Raw genomic sequence first — 17,898 nt, 5'->3', positions numbered from 1 at the left:
AAAGAATTCTATGAGATTGAGTCATTTCCATTGTTTTCTTTTGAGCAATAAAATCTTTAGTTTTTTCAATGAATGTTCCTTAATATTTATTATTGATTATGGATAGTTAGTGATTTTAGTTATGTCTTCACCATATTTGACATTAGCTATTATTGGTTATCCAGTTAAATTTCAACAGTTTATTATTAATTTACTTTGTTGTATAAACATTTGCTGGAATACTACAGAAGATTTGTGCAGCCAGTCTCCTTTTATCTATGAACAGAAGCAGTCTAAATAAATAAAGCTCCATTCATTGTATGCTTACTTCCAGCAAGGCACTTTGTTGCCATACAGCATGGCACTTGAATGCGGAGTACACCTAGCACTGGGAGAACCTATGGTCTACTGATGTCATGTGTGCCACTGAGGACAATGTTTATTAGAAGAATTTTCCCTCTTGGAGTGTCATGGGAGGAGTTGATGAACCTACTGAGCAGCCAGAGATATCCCCACTGGGACATACAAAAAGAAGTGAAAATGAAGGTCTGAAGCTTAGGGAGAAGAATGCCCCCAGAGTGAGAAAATTAGGACAGAGGCATTCAGATGAGAGATAATTCCTGAAGCCATGAAATTGGGTAATATCTGAAATAAGTTTGGAAGAACCTGTTTCAACAGACAAAGAGAAAACATAAAGGCAATTGTAAAAGAAAAGTCAGAAAAAAGATAGGGAAATCAACAATACTAGTGTCTTCGAAGCCAAGTGGAGATAGAGTTATCAAGTGTAGATGTTAATAAACATAAAATGAGGAGAAAACTTGGGGAGGAGGATGATTGAGAAGAAATCAGTGGATTTTGGGATTAAGAGATTAGAGGTAAGCTTTGCAGGAATACATGAGCATGCAGTAAGGACAACACCACGCATTAATGTCTCCATTCTTAAACCTTTCTTACCACCAGGGGATCAGAATTGATTTATATGAGCAATACATACATATTGAGGGATCCAGCCCCTCTTTTGAGAGAACAAACAGAAGTAACAGATTGAGACACATTATTTTGTATATTAAAAAAAAAACCCTGTAAACCCAATGAAGGATTGGAATGTGACTTTATGATGGGAGATTTTGGTTTGTCATATATTGGTAGAATTGGAAGCAGTAAATATACATTTCTTTTGAAAAAGCTCAAGCTGTACCAAAATTTGAACTTACACATTAGATGGACTTGGCAAATTTTAGGTTTGCCTTTTTATTTTCGTTTGTGTTATGTGTCTGCATGTTTTCTTTTTAAAAGGTAGGACTAAGTATGTTTAGAAGGTAAAGAAGAGAGAAAGACCCATCTGTCGAAGTCTAAAAATGGTGGAGTCTGATAGTAAAGTTGGAGTATTCTTGCTCTATCCCATCACAGCCATACAAGCAAATTCAAATTTTATTTTAAGCAAATAATGGAGATAAAATGTGTAATTTAAGAAAATTTTCAGAATGATAATTCCAGAATGTTAAAGTGCCTTTGTACACACAGTCGCAGAGTAAATCATACCTGTAAATGGTGAATCTCACTTAGTAGGAATAGTCATAATAATTGGAGCTAAAACATAAGTGCCTGCTTTCGATGTGCCTGGTACAGTTAGAAATGCTTTGCACATATTATCTCATTTGCTCTAGGTGATTCTGCACAATAACTCCATGAGGTCAGTACTGTTATGATCCCCATTTTACACATGAGGAAATAAGCAGAGAGGTGCTGTTTGCCCACAGTCTCACAACCAGTAATTGGCACAGATAGTCCATGAATCCAGGCAGTCTGACAACCTCTTAAAGTCTGAGCTGAGAGCACTATGGAAACTAGACTGATTAGAGCAGCAAACTTTCCTCCCCCTCTCTCCTCAGGTCAGTTGACACCCTTTCTGATTCCGCTTCCGCTGTAGGCTGTGAGCTCTCCAGCTCCCTGGATGCATCACTGCTGTCAATCTAGACCTTGGTCATCGTAACAGGGCTGTTTCCCTTTCAAATGTCAAAATTAGAGTCAGCTACGCCAAAAAATCTTTATAAATGAATTTAATGTAACTTGTAGGGTGCACCCAGAGAGGGTCTTGAAAATATTAGCTGGAATCCGTTATAAAATTCTGCAGCAGATGGTTCATTTCCCATCAACAAACAAAGATCTGCTGTATCACCACACTTTCAAGTTAGATAATATTCCCATGAATATGAAAATTTCTACTCGTCAAGAAGAAATCTGCTCTTCAAAGGAGGAGAAAGAAGAGCTTTTTGAAAATAATTCAGGCAGAATCTGAATGATGCGAGGCATATGCCAGCTGAGGGACAATCTGGTCACTCTGCCCTAGTTTCAAAACAGCTGCAGATAAGATGAAAGCACAGTGTCATTTCTCGGATTGACTGGGACAGAGGAATTTTCAAGTGCCTTAGTGTGCTGTGTTTGTTTCTTTCAAACTTCTATCGTTACTTTTTTTCACTCATTTAAGAAAAAAAATGGGAAAGTAAAGTAGAAAAACATAAGTCTACAGTGCTTAAATCCTATCGTCATAGGGCACTTTTTCTGATTGGTCTAATGCGTGTTGATTTCTCCTCTGCTTTCTCTGCTGTTTGTCTTACATCTCCTCGTGTGATTTGTGTTCCTGTTTATATGTTCTGTTTCTCTGTAAGTCGTTCACTGATTCTTGTTGATGAAGAGCAATTCTTTTGTTCAGGGCTTTTGTTTTCCTTAGTGACTGTGTTGCAACAATTATCTGTCCTTTTCATCTTCTATCACTATTTATTCCCTCGTTTGTGTCTTTATTTCTCACCCCTTATTGTTCCAGTGAAGATATTTTGTCTGTATGTAAGCAACAACTAGAGAATTCAGTACTGTTAGAAGAAAAATATTTACCTAAAAGTTTTAAAAGTCATTTTCTGGCAATGGAAACATGAGGTTACTCAGCTTTAATGTATATAAAATTCACCTTCTTTCTCAATCTATTAATAAGCGTTTATCTGCCATACAACTGGTAACATTTATAAATAAGTTTTAAAGCAATGCTACTCAGCATAAAAATGTATATAATTTTCTTCATTGAGAAGCGATAGCTTTTAACATTTTTAAGTATCTAGAGCCCTTTCAAAATAAAATAAATAGGGGATGGCCCGGTAGTGTAATGGTTAAGTGTCTACTCTGCTTCGGCAGCCCAGGGTTTGCCAGTTTGGATCCTGGGCAGGGACCCATACACCGCTTGTCAAACCGTGCTGTGGCAGCATCCCACATACAAAATAGAGAAAGATTGGCACAGATTGGCTCAGGGCCAATATTCCTCACCAAAATAAATGAGTAAATAAATGAATAAATAAAATGGTGGGGCTTCGATTTGTTCATTTCTTGGAAATGCAGGCCAGGTGCATTTTATCCACTTAAGAATGCTTTTCCCAGAAAGAAATGTAGAATTGTCCTTCAATGTAGAATTTATGGTAGTAGAGAAGACTTATATCAATTTCCCACTTCAAGTCTGGCGAGCCTTTCATCCATGCATTTTTCTGACCGCTCTAATTATGCTTCATGTCTACGAAGGCAAGAGAGGAGCTGGTTGGACATTCTCTGATGCTAGTCAACTGAATGCCATTTTCTGAATCCTAGTGAATTGAGATCTACAACAATTTCCTTCTTATTCTCTTTAATGTTTTTTCTTTACATTTTTACAACTTCTAAACCTCACTCTGTCCCCATTACCAATGAGGGCCATTGATTCTGTGTTCTTTTTCTTTACCTCTCCTGCAGAGCTAGTTCTAAACTCCATTTTCTACTCAGTCCCTGACAGTCCAGGCAGTTAGAGAGACTCATTCCTGATAGAACAGTTAACATGCTGTGCTCAAAACACCTTAAAGGATTGTTTACCTTTCATTGTGATGTTAGCTCCTGCAGAGCAAATAGAGAACACTGTACAAAGATGATCCATGAGATTTGCTATCATGTGCTCTTAATATTAGACTTCTAAATCATCTTACTAGACTACAAGTGACAGTTGTTTACCATGAATAAAAATATCAAAATGAAATAAAATAGGACTTAGTAAGTGCTTATATACTAAACTCAGTATGTGTATTTAAAACAAATAAAATAACTAATGTTTATAAATCTTATTATAGATGACAGGCCCACTTTAAACTTATTAAAATATTAATTTATAATAAATTAAGCTTTGTGTAGACTCAGCAGTGGTTGGTACATGATGATTGAACATTAGAAAATATGATTGTCTCTATATTCTATTCTAATGGTCACCACAAATCTACCTTAACACATATGAGTAGAGCAAAAATAATCAAAAAAAGCAAAATGAACATGAAAAGAGAAGTACAAAGAATAACACAAGCACTTGAAAGCATAAAAATGGACGTCTGCATGTATGGTTATTCATAAAATGAGCTCTGGTTATGTTACCTGATATAAACCTGAGTTATCTTCTAATCTAGGCTTCATTGGAACATGGGGAACCTGAGATCCAAAGAGGTCGTGTTACTGCCTAAGTCACTGATTAACTACTGGACAGATCCTGACCAGAATCTTGGCTTCCTGATTCTTATCTAGTGAGGATTCCATGAAAACAAACAATTGCAGTCAAATAATTTCCTTTTTATTACCTATTTTTTCCCAACAGGGAGACCCACCTGCAGCTGTGCACTGGGGTTCACTGGACCAAACTGTGGTAAGACAGTCTGTGAGAATTTTTGTCAAAATGGAGGGACCTGCAGTGTGACTGCTGGGAACCAGCCTTACTGCCACTGCCAGCCTGAACATACTGGAGACAGATGTCAGTACTGTAAGTGAAAGCAACATCCACAGGATAGTCTGACAGCATGCTTTGATGTTCACATTGAGTAATTTTCTTATGACTTATATCTATATTCCCTCTTTTTTCTCAATTTCAGTCACTCCATATTTTTCAGGTTCACTCCTTCTGTCACCCCAACTCCAACAATTCTTACATTGTCCTACATCCTTCTCTTAATTTAAAGATTCTATGTTTTCTCGTTCTCTAGCTTAGATTCCATGGTCCATAAATATAATTATTCCCTGAATACACCCACGGCTCCCTTGCTCCTTCCGCCTTTTTATTGAACTTTCCTAGAAAACCATAAGCATGGTTGAATCCAATTCTCCATCTGTCCTCAACTGGTGCCCCAGTGCTGAATGCAACTGAAAGGAACACACATAGTCGTATAGACTGGTCTCACTTGAGTTTTTCATCACTAATCTCAAATGTGCACCAGCTATGGCTTCTAGTGTATTTCATTAATACATTGGCTCTTCTAGATGTCTATATCATATCTTCTCCTTTCTCCTCAAACCTCCGATACCTGCTCCCTGAATTGATTCTCAGCTGAGGAACTTGCTTCTATTTTACTGATAAAAATATAAGCTGTCTAAAGAGAAGTGCCACCAGCTCCCACCACCACATCCCTCAAATGACTTTATCCTGTATCCATATACTTTGTCTTCTGTCTTATGACTGCGAATCCCATGCCACATCTAATGCTATGCTATCCACTCATACATTAGATCCGTCTGAGATACTCATGGACACATCTCTTACAACTGCCCCCTCTTTCTCCTGCTTTATCAGTATTTTCCTCTCTAGCTAATCCTTTCTTTACAAACCTTGCCTTGTGCCCACATCCCTTTCTAGCTACAACATTATTTCCCTGCTGGCTTTTTTTAACAGTAGCATTGCTCTAAAGAGTTGTTATACTCTGCAATTACTTTCTTCCTATTTTTCTTTTGACCCTACATCTTCACTATTCTGCTGAGACATCTTCTATCAAAGTCAAGTGAATTCGTTTCTTTTAGTGTCCTCCATGTTGCCATATCCAATGGCCAATTCTCAACGCCTATTTCACCCCTACAGTCAGAAGTTAATCACTCCCTCCTTAAAACACCTCAGTCACTTGTCTTTATGTTTACCACTCTCTTTTTTTTATTCTCATTTTACTGGCTGCTTCTTCCCAGGGTCCTTTGCTGGTTCCTCATTTTTCTGACCTTTAAACATTAGAGTAACTGGTGACTTCATCCTTGTATCTCTTTTCTTCTTTAAAACACTCCTTAAGCCTGTGATTCTTATACAACTCCACATTAGAATGACCTTAACAGCTTTTATAAAATACAACAACATTTTCTAAACATTACCTCCAAAGATTCCGATTCTGTTAGCCTGAAATGGGGCATCTGTATTAGTTAAAATTTTCTGGATGTTTCACATGTGTGAACAAGATTGGAACCCACTGCCTAGGTGATTTCAACTAATTGCATGGTTTTAAGCATCCAAACGCAAATTATTTCAAATTTATATTTCCTGATGAACCTATCTCCTGAATTTCAGATTTTTATGCCTAGTTATCTATTTGACAGCTTGCCTTGGCTCTAAATTAACCTGATTTTCTCCCTCAAAAATTCCTCTACCTTAGTCTTTCCTATCTCTGTAAAGGGAAACACTCACTGTTTAGGCCCCCAAATCTTGTAGTCATTCTTGACTCCTTCTTCCTTTCACATCCCACCTTCATTCTCACTTTTACCTTTAAAATATACTCAGAATCTGAACACTTCTTGCTACTTTCATTCTTATTACCTTCTTCCAAGCTATCAGCATCTCTTACCTGAGTTGTTCCTAGCTGCTGCTCTCTGCACCTCTGTATCTATTCTCAAAAGACCAGCCATACTTTGTTTTATCTATATAAAAAATGGATTTCCATCTCAATCACATTTACAGAGGTTTTTTTTACATCCGGGCTCTCCTGTAATTACTTCTTTTTTTGTATTAGTTCTATTTATTCATTTAATCTGACTAATGAACTAAGGTATTGCTTTTATTCTCATTTTACAGAGGGGGCTACTGAAGAGGGATAAAGAACCTCTTGAAGATCACACAGTTAGTAGCTAGAAGAGTGGGATTCAAACCCAGGCAATCCAACTCCAGGGCCCACACCCTTAAAAGTTACTTAACATTTTGGTCCCCTGATACTTCCATATCATTGAGGACCTCGTGGGGAGTGGCATAGGTCTCTGGTCATTGTGGGAAGTGCACGGAACCACATGGAATCAAGCTTTATGCACTGACTTACTTAAGAATCAAGAATAATAGTAAATATTTTGCTTCTGATGTTACATCGGGGGCCACTTTTGCTGCAGCAAAGAGACAGATTCATTTTCAAATTAGTGCTTCCTTTTCTAAGTGTACGTTCTCTTCATATTAGGACAGCCTCTTCTTGATCTGTATAGATGCCACTACTCTAAGCCAATGCCCTTTTTCACGTTGCTTGCCCAACTTACCTCTTAAATGCTATGTATCACAGGCCAACAGTTTATTTGGCAAATACAGTACCATTATATGCATGTATCCCCACTCACACATTGCTCACATCTCATTGCTCTCTCATTTCCCTCTTCTCAACATCATAGTATTCCAGCACAACTTCCATCTACTAGCTCATGGAGTTTTTTTCTCTTTTGCTCCATCATTCTCACACACAACTGATTTCCAAGCAAACTGGGGATAATGCCAACTACTATCCCACATAACGAAGACTCTCATTACTGTTCAAACTATTTTTGTAGCCTCTCATTTATTCTAGTAAAACAACACATCATACTTCCCTATTTGTAAACTTCCCTGGCATCGTGACTTTTTCTTTCTGTTCTCTTCCTCTGAAATGTACTTTCTTTGGATTCCTCCTCACCTTCATGTCTCCATGCCAAATCCTACCCATCTGGCTCTGTCCAGCTTAAGCATCATTTCCTTTCTGAAGTTGTTGACATCCTCCCTCAGTCTGAATTAATCTCTTTCTCTTCTGAATTTTCAAGTCACTGCTTCTTTACTTCTTTCTGGCTCTGTTCACTTTTCCCTGATATTATTGTCAACTGTGTGCATTCTTTACTTGTCTGGGAAGACTTCTTTGAGACTGCACCCAACAATGGCATTTGTTGAAAAAAACAAATGAACAAATAGTTAATCATAGGTAAATAAATGAAAGCAGTTTGGAGACAAGTTAATAAAAGAACAAGCAATTTAAGCTACAAAGCTACATTTAAGCAAGGTACCGCCATCTGGTATTTTTGTGTGGAGCTATTTCTCAGTTCCCAATTGGTCCATCCTTGTAGAACATTGGTCTTTTTAAATTTTCCCTCATTTTTTTAAGTTGAAGCATCACCATTCTTAATTCTTTTTGAACTAAGTTAAAAAATACTATGTGGCCATCATTATAGCAATTTGGATTCTTAAAAAGAATTAATTCAGTTAGGTCATATTTTAATTGGCAACTTAATAGAATCTCAGTCTGAGGTAGCCTGATGCATTATAAAAGGCTGCATTATAATTTTATTATCACTATTAGCAGTCATAGCACTTCCCGCCTTTTACTGTAAAGCACTTATTAAAATTAACCAATTAATCCTTAGACAGAGGTTAAACAACTTGCTGAAGGTCCCAAAGTAGTGATATTATAGTCAGAATTGGACCCCAGGAGTTGTTGATCAAGATGTCAACAAACATCCCTGCAGTATGGTGATGCTATTCTTTGGCAGCAAAATAAGTCTGTGGACAGTGTCATTAAAATGATAAATTCAGCAGCTGACAAACGTGTAATAAATTTAGGATCTATTAGATGTGAGTCGGCAAGGTTCAACGGACTTGGTGTTCTGTCAAAATTGTATCTTGCGCATACAAAGTCTTCTCTCTATCAATGAAGGAGTGACAGAATGGTTCATTGCGGTGCCTAATTAAAGGTCCATTAGTGGGAGGTTGAACATCATTTCTTAGTTGTGCTGAGTAAAAACATTTCAAAACTCTAATGGCGATATAAAATCCTGAGGTCTGAAATGCAAATTAATTTTAACAGCAGCACCCAGGGAGGAGAGACAGAGACAAATAACGGCAAAAGCCAAATTAAATATTCTTTAAGTAAGTTGTTCATGAACAAATATAACTCCATTTCATGATATTCTGGAGCAAGGATTCCTAGTATAAATCAAAAAAATAATAAGCCTGGCATTTTGCTTTTAAATCTGGTTGTTAAAAATGAGGTCAACAATATCTGAGGTTATCTGTAATTAAATAGTAATGACATTAAGGGCAAAAGGGCCAATGAGGACAAACTTAATCAGTGTCTAAGAAGCAGATATTCATCAGGGCCAGCCTGGTGGTGTAGTGGTTAAGTTTGCATGCTCTGCTTTGGCAGCCTGGGGTTCATGGGTTTGGATCCTGGATGTGGACCTACACATGGCTCATCAAGCCATGCTGTGGTGGCATCCCACATACAAGATAGAGAAAGATTGGCACAGATGTTAGCTCAGGGACAATCATCCTCAAGCAAAAAGTGGAAGATTGACAATGGATGTTAGCTCAGGGCCAATCTTCCTCACCAAAAAAATAAATAAAAAAGAACCAGGTATTCAAATCACATGGCAATCTGTTTGTCCTCTCATTGATACTTTCAGAGTCCTCCAGTGATCTTCTTACGGAACCCTTATACTTTCAATTGGAACTTAGTTTATTAGAAATACACCCACATGACTTACTCCCACTGGTTCCAATAAGTACAGACATTAAGAAGTATCTCAAGTTATAAAATTAGGAGTATCTGACAGTCGTCCAAACGTATCATCTGTTGTAACTGGTATTAGAATCAGAATCTATCAAGTAGCTTATAAAAGCTATGAATTATAGATGTGAGTTTACCATATGTGATGACGATGGGATTATTTTTATCATTTGCTTTTCAGAGCAATTTTATTCCATTGGTCAGTCAGTCAGTGAACATGTTTTGGTGTTTACAGTGAGTCTGTCACTCTGTTAGGCATTTAGGAAACAGTGGTATCAGAGATATATCCTGCCCTCGACGGGCTTACAATCTAATGTGTGATTCTGAAAAGGAAGCAAGTTATTATAGACAGTTTAATGAAATACAGAGCTGCCAGAACCCAGGAAAGAAAACAGAATGCAGCCTCTAGGAAGATTTCTTGAAGGAAGTGACATCTAAGATGAGACTGGAAGAAAGAAGAAGAGAGGAAGCAGGGAGTGGAACAGCGTTTGCAAAGGCCCAGAAGGAAAAGCTTTTTGAAATTTGCATTTTCTGTTTCTATTTGATTTTCCTAGGGGATGGCTGGCAAGGGAAATAATCATTGCATATGTATAATGTATCACAGAGGTATGTGCTCTTTTACATTATTTTATCTAATATATGATATTTTAACAAATGCACATACAACCCTGTGAGGTTAGTATTATTAGTCCAACTTCACACAAGTACCAAAAAATGAGATTAAGCCATTCTCCGTAGTCTACCAGGTTAGGGAACATAGAAGCCCCAATTTGTAGCTTTGTAGGTCTGACTCTAAAAGTAGGCTCCTCCTGGTATATTTTCCTGTCATTTAGTATCCTGCTCATTTTGTTGCATCTTTTTAGACTCACTTTGAGAATGCTCAAAGCTCATGGTGCAAACTGGCTCAACCTGGTTGTTGCAAGTTTCCACTCCATCAAAAAGAAACATTGATAAGAATTTTTATCTTGAGTTGATTAAGCCTATGGCAGGCCCAAGCAGAGGAGACCAAAAGACTTTAATAACGACCAGAAAAATACAATAGAATCTTTTCAGCATTCCTGCTAGTATGAAGACCAATTAACACTGAGCCCAGAACTCCAAGAAAGGATGTGACTTAAAAACTGAAATTGTCACTCAGGCCTAGCTATTTCCTAGGTATTCAGGTATTCAGGATTCTTAGAACATTCACACCTACCGTGAAGAAGCCTTTTGGAGCCCTGGTTGCCTAGTGTCCCCTGACTCTTTTTCTCTTGGTGAGAAGATAAGCACTGCCTTCATTCAGGCCCTGATCATCTCTGGCCCGGGGTACTACCGCACATTCCCTTATGCACCCTTTCTTCCAACCTTGGAAACCTGTTCATTGTCTCCAAAATTTCCTGCTTTAATTGTTCCTACCTCATTTTCTTTCCACATGAGATCCTCAATATCTGCTAAGTCTCTCTAACTCTCCTACCTTGTCTTCTTAACTTCCCCACTCAATCCTACTCTTTGGCACTTTCATACTATGTTAACATTGTCATTCATGTTCTTGACTCTACCCCACTAGAATAGAAAAGAGGACGTGGTGCTTTGCCTACCTCATCCAGCTTGGGAGTCAACTTAGTGCCTGGACTTAGTAGGTAGTATTAAGTACGTGAATGAATCTAAACAGAGTAGAGCGGTCTCCTTTCCAGTCTGCTGGGCCCACTCTTTTTCTGTGCACTGACAAGATCTCACTCAAAAGGCTGGGCCAGAGTTCTGGACCACCTTTGCTTACAGCTCATTAAGAGCCACAGTCCGTGAGAAACTCTATGCTTGCGTTTTTAGTTTGAAAAAAAATAGTGTAAAGATACAATGAAGTTTGAGTTAACACGTGTGAAGGAAAATAAATATATTTCTTTTTTTCATGTGACCATGATAGAGAATGATGATCTAAGGGTAAGATCATGTAATAATTTTATTATTTTAGTCTAGATAGTTTGGAGGAAATTGTAATAATTGCAGAAAGATTGTTGAAGACAATTTTGTTCCATCAGTAAAACTAGAATTGCTAAAAACAGATTTGTACTATAATGTTATGCCTTCATTTAAAGGAAATGTAAAAATAATAATGAGGGATAGATTTAAGAAAAGTGTGCTTATATAAAAAAGAATTTATTGGAAAGTGAAGAAATCTTTCCAAGCAGATAGTATGTCATTTGTGATCAAAGCACAGTGTTCTGATTATTAAAATTAACTTATTCAACTGCTCTGTATTGAACATGTGTGGGTATCATTTGTTGTTCTAGGCATTGGAAGTACATCAGTGTAAAAGGTCTTTGAAGACTCTTGCTCTACGTAATTTCTGGTGAATAAAAAACCAAATGGCCTATCTTTTCAGATTAAAAGCCAGACAAAGCCACAATGTAGAGTGATATAATCAAAAAGAATCAATTGGAGATCAGAAACAAACTTTATTCCATGCTATTTAGAAGCATATCCTTATGTTTTTTATACAATTAAGTTTCAAATTCCAATTTCATGTTTATAGAGCCAACTATGGATAAACACTTAACTCTGTGTCATGTAACTTGCACTTGGAATTTTAGTAACTATGTTTAATAATTTCAGAAAGTATGACTGAAAAAAATCTTTAAAAATGCTTAATTTCTCTTGTTGGAATCATAGCAGCAACTTTTTTCTATGACAGCTTCACTTGATTTTGAGACAACTCTAATCTCACAATACTCTTGAAACAGTGCTTCACCCATTAATCATGCCATGTTTAGATGGTTTAATCTTCTACTTTTATGCCACATTAGCAGTACCAACAGTTCTTTTTTCAACTTAAGGAAAAGTAAATGTACGAATATGAAAGGCAATGAAAAGCAGCCTTAAAACTGCTTATTTGAAGGTTGAAAATAACCAGTCACACAGGTAGTGGTTAGTAACTGTCTAAAGATGGGTTTGTATTCAAATAAACTGAACATACCCCGTTGGGAGCCCTCAAAAAAAAGCAAGGCTTTTCATGAATAGAAGCCATTCATGATTGTGATTCTGCTGTTCTTGGTGTTAAGTAAACAGAATGGATTCATAAATAATTATCTACAAACAGAATTGTGTATTTAAAACAATGTAGTAATAAATCATACATAGGCAGACACACAAATTAAACAAAAATATTTATTTGAAGCTTACCTCAAACCAAGCCAATTACTTCTAGTTAAATGCATTGACTAACATCATTTTTAAAAGAGTTAATTCAAATGTAAATTTAAGAGTAATTTTAAAACATAGTGGTTTATATCAGATTTGGAATGTCAACTGACATGTTTTGAAAAAGGGTTATGAGTCAGGAATCTTGAAATGCTTTAAATAGAAGAAAAGAAAATAGAATTCGTATCGATAGTTAATATGATAATCTCCCTGTTTAACTATTAAAGATTTCATCACTATAAATAGGTAATATTATTCTGTTTTATGCAAAAGATAGAACCTTTTCTGGTAGTTATATTCTGCTAGAAAAATTTTTGTATTTATCTCGAATATTGATAAAAATGGCAAAAGAGTCAGTATGCCATCATTGGTTCTCAAGGTTAAAAAAACAAAACAAAACAAAACCCAAATCTTAAACTTATAGCTTCTGAGTCCCATAGGGCAAAAGGCCAAAGAAAGGAGGGAAGATTTATGAATTACTCTGTGGTTATGTAACCTACCAAATCAAAAAAAAAAAAAAAAACACAAACGATCTTTGCTTAAATCAAAGCAGTGCATTCCTAGGTGTATTTATTTCTTCAGTTTCATTCTCATGAATGCAGAGATAGAATTATGATGTTTGATTTAAATAAATGAATATATTTTAAAATCCATCATTTTCGAAAAAGTAACATTAAAAAGAGCAAAAGTTAAATTAAAAGGAGATCGCCAATAATTTTTCACAATATAGGTGCTTAATTATATGAAAATGAGCTTTCAGGAGAAAAAGCCATTTAACAGGAGTGGCCACCATAAAATCAAATACAACTGAAGTATAGACACTGAGAAACAGGAGGTCACTTGGTTCAGAATAGCACTAGCAGATTAATCCAAAGACCAAATAGCTAAATTTGAATTCTAGATCTGCATTACCACTTGGAGATCCATGACTAAATCCTTGCTTATAGTATGACCTAATTTTCAGTTTGATGAAATAGTTTGCGCTTTATCTATTAGTTCTGAGGGCTGAGAAAAATTGTATGGCAATGATCTGAGAGCAAGCTTTCTTGAAAATCAATTGATATAAATAATCAGCATGGTGGCAGAAACAAATTGGTGTGGCTATGACCATGTAATGAATGACGGATTATTTAACTGACTACTCAATTCTCCTCTGAGGCCGAGAACTCAAATCACTTCCATGGTACCTTCCAGACCATGAAGAACCGGAATCAACTTAGAATTTTTCAACTCTAGATTTCAGTGGTCCTTAAATTGGAATGTAATGTAGGCTTCTGATCCTTTCAAGAATCTCTTGTTCAAATAAAACAAATACATAAAATGTTTTGCCTATCATTTCAGTGAGTTTCTGGAACTTCATTGAATACATGCTCTAAGCTCCTTTCCTGGAGTCTGTCAAACTGGAATTCAGATTTGAGGAAGAAACATTGAGTTTTAGAGGTGATGATATAGAGTTAAAACATTATTTCAGAGTCATTTAAAACTATACAAAGTGGAAAGTTGTGGGCTGACAAATAGTATTCTACAATGTTGGATTTTCGATTTAGTTTTAGCATCACGGGTAAAATTTGGCCACGATTTGTAAAAAATAATGATAATAATTATTACTATCTGCTTCTCAGAGTTGGGAGTTTCAAGTGAGGTAATCTATAAGAAAAGTCCTTTGTAAATTTTAAAATCAATTGCAAATATTTACTTTTAAAATTTTCATTTTTAATGGATATTTCCATGCCTATCATTTATAATATACAGTTAATATGTATTTTAGGTAATAGCTATTTAGGTAATATATAATTTGAACAATAAAAATAGATTTAGTAGTTTTATAACATTCGTGGATGTGATCTGAGATGCTGTTTAAAAATAATTTCTGTGGAGGCTGGCCAGTGGCATAGTGGTTAAGTTTGCACACTCTGCTTTGGCTGCCCGGGGCTCACCAGTTTGGATCTCGGGCACAGACCTATGTGCTGCTTCTCAAGCCATGCTGTGGCAGGCGTCCCACATGTAAAATAGTGGATGATGGGAACAGATGTTAGCTCAGGACCACTCTTCCTCAGCAAAAAGTAGAGGATTGGCGGCAGATGTTAGCTCAAGGTTAATCTTCCTCAAAAAAATCCCCCCAAAATATCTAAAATGATGCATGAATTTAGGATGGACTTCTACAGGGAGTCACATGAAAGTAATGAAATCAGGTCATTGAAGAAAAGAGTTTCTTGAGTAGGTTTATCTTCCACACACAGGTTAGACTGTGACTGTGCAATGAAACTTATTGAAAGCTGGGGAGTTTAGGCTAATTCTATGGACTGCTCCATTTCTGGGGATTTGGTGGGTGACATCTTTCATTCACATGGCAGCCTGGGGTGTCCAGTAGTTGGTTCATTGATCCAGCAGCTGAGTGTCTGTTCCATGCAGGCACCAGATATCCAAGTGCTCTTTTATTGGGACTTGATAACGTCTGTCTTTGCTTCTCAATCTGATTTTCCTCTTTCATCTCCCACCTTCCTCTCCCCATCTGAACTCACACATACACATCCTGACAAACTCTAGTTAGTTTCAAGAGTAAAACAAGTCTCCACTGATCCCATAATCACATAAATTTATAACTGCCTCTGGGCTTTTAAAACCAAAAAATCAGCAGTATGGCTTTTGTTCTCTGCTTTCTGAAGTGCCCTGGCTTTCCAAGGGGCAGTGCTCATTCATTAATTCAACAAATATTAATAGAACATGTAATATGTACTGGCCCCTGAGGCTTGGGATTTAGTCATGAATAAAACAGAAAACTGCTCTTACAATACACTTTAGTATTTATAAATAATACGCAAACATGTTAGCTGTCAGATGGTGATAAATGAGATGAAGAAAAATACGGCAGGGTAAATTAAGAACCCAACTACTGTCTCAATGGAGGGAAGAGTCGGGAATCTACACAAACAAACCCACATAGTTACTGTATCAAAAGTTTCTTGCTACGGTATCTTTTTGTACACTGTGTGCATAAAAGAGTAATAACTTAATTTCATTGCCTTAAGGTTGAAACAATTTACAAGGATGTTTTCCAAGAATAATAATCTTCCTAAATAAAAATTATCTGGGATTAAATTATTTTATTGAAGGACCAGTCCGTTGGTGTAGTGGTTAAGTTTGTGCGCTCTGCTTTGGCGGCCCAGGGTTCTTGGGTTCAGTTCCTGGGCATGCACCTACACACTGCTCATCTCGCAATGCTGTTGCAGCATCGCACATAGAAAATAGAGAGAGATTGGCACAGATGTTAGCTCAGTAACAATCTTCCTGAAGTGAAAAGAGGAAGATTGGCAACAGATGTTAACTCGGGCCAACCTTCCTCAAAAAAAAAAAATATATTGATTAATAACAGCAATTTAATGCATACTTGTAATCATATTAGAGGTTAAATGCTACTAACAATAAATTTAAAATAATTTTCTGTAATTTTTGAGTTACTATAAAAGTCTTAGTAAAGTGGAAAGCTGATTATTATCTATCAATGACCTATTTTACACCTACACATCTGACCTAAAGGAAACATGCACATTGGACCAGGGGAAATCTTTTATAGTTTTACATATTATTCTGCTGGATGACCTTTCCAAGGTGATATTCTCAATGTTTCAGTGAACTCTGATTAAACAGTAATCGCTTCTATATAATCTGCTGTTTTTCTTCTTGATATCACACCAGTGTAGAAACCTCTCTCTTTATATCTATATTGATATCAATATATTGATATAGAGGGATACATATATGTTATGTATTGTGCAAGGTAACATATTGAAGGAATACTAGAAGGAAGTGTATCTAAGTATGTCAGAAATCATTATGTTGACATGTAGATTTCAAGTGAGTAGCTTGAAGGAAGGAAAAAATTAAGGATGGAAGGATAGAAGGGAGAAGAGAGAGAGAGAAAGAAAACTGTACACATAGAAACTGCATGGTTTGTCTAGGATGGCCTCATCCTCTCCCAGTATGATGAGGTGGGATATTCGCTGGCCTCCAGTTAAGCTTTAACATGGTGACAATGACTTTCTTCATGATATGTCCATCTGAGATGATCTTTTCCATGATTACCTCCTACCCAGCATTCTTTATCTTCTGTTTCTCCATGAAACTCTTTCCAATTTTCTAAAAATGAATTATTACTTTGTCCTCTGAATTGTCTTAAAAAAATTAGTCCCATGTATTGATTAACTAAAATCTTTTATTGATCTTGGTTTTTTTCCAACCTTGTTAGCCTAAGGGTTCTATCAAAGTATAGGCATTCTGAGGGCGTGGGCAATATTAACACAATAGATCCTATTTACACGGAAGAAGTTAATAAATTTCATCAGGCTGAAATTAACTGAACCTTAATACATACTCAACGTTCTGATAGAGAAATTAGGGCCTAAATATGGTAAATGGCTTTTTTATGGTCAGAGTTTCATTCTCGTGCTATATGTGCATGCTTCATTCTCATTCTATTTTTAAGGCATCATGTGCTTATTCATGTATTTGGTTTTCACTTGGCCTCATGTGATAAACCATATTTAGCTGTCATCTGCAAGTCAGCTTGTTTACAAGTCTCAAAAGACTCTCCATCACTTTATAAATAGTTACTTGCTGAAACCTTTAATAGCTGGATCACTTTAAAACATAGAGGAATACTCAACCAAGAACACTATTTATAAACAAAAGTTATATAGGTTTCTCTGATATTTGAAAAAAATATTGCCATGGTAGTTTTATGAGTTAATTTTTTTATTATTACTAAAATTATTGAAGTAATTTGAAACAGCAGTTTGTTGAAAATTTAAATGCTGGTATGTTTTAAATCTCACTTCATATGTCTCACTCAAATCAAAGTTGTGATACCTTGGCTTTCTGAATTTTACATTTTCCTTCTATGTGGATACTCAAAGATGGCACTGTTTGCTCAGAGTGGATTTCATTCTTTTAAATTTTTCAGTTTTCTCTATAGAAATACGTGGGATATATTTCTATTTTTAGTAATAAATTAGAAAGTGCTAATTTTCTTAGACATGCTTTCCTGATGAAAATTTATCAGCTCTAATCAGAGTTTTGCACAAGTTTTTTCCTTGGTGAATATTTAATTGGCAAACCTGGATTCAATGTTTGCATACTTTATTAAACTCGGCTCTAAAATTGG

At 36.2% G+C, this 17,898-nt stretch overlaps 1 protein-coding gene across 5 annotated transcripts in view; it reads left to right on the top strand.

The window, feature by feature from the left end:
- Nucleotides 1–17,898, top strand: part of LRP1B (LDL receptor related protein 1B) — a 1,812,874-nt gene that overhangs the window by 1,743,425 nt on the left and 51,551 nt on the right. For all 5 annotated transcript variants that reach the window (XM_044768977.2, XM_070507612.1, XM_070507613.1 and 2 more), the window contains one exon: nt 4,631–4,792. In XM_044768977.2, the coding sequence (XP_044624912.2) occupies nt 4,631–4,792 (162 nt within the window). The remainder of the gene's footprint in view (nt 1–4,630; nt 4,793–17,898) is intronic.

The sequence above is a fragment of the Equus asinus genome, chromosome 4 (assembly GCF_041296235.1).
Source record: "Equus asinus isolate D_3611 breed Donkey chromosome 4, EquAss-T2T_v2, whole genome shotgun sequence".
NCBI lineage: Eukaryota > Metazoa > Chordata > Mammalia > Perissodactyla > Equidae > Equus > Equus asinus.
Note: the sequence above shows the minus strand (reverse complement) of the source record. Positions and strands in the feature narration are given on the sequence as shown.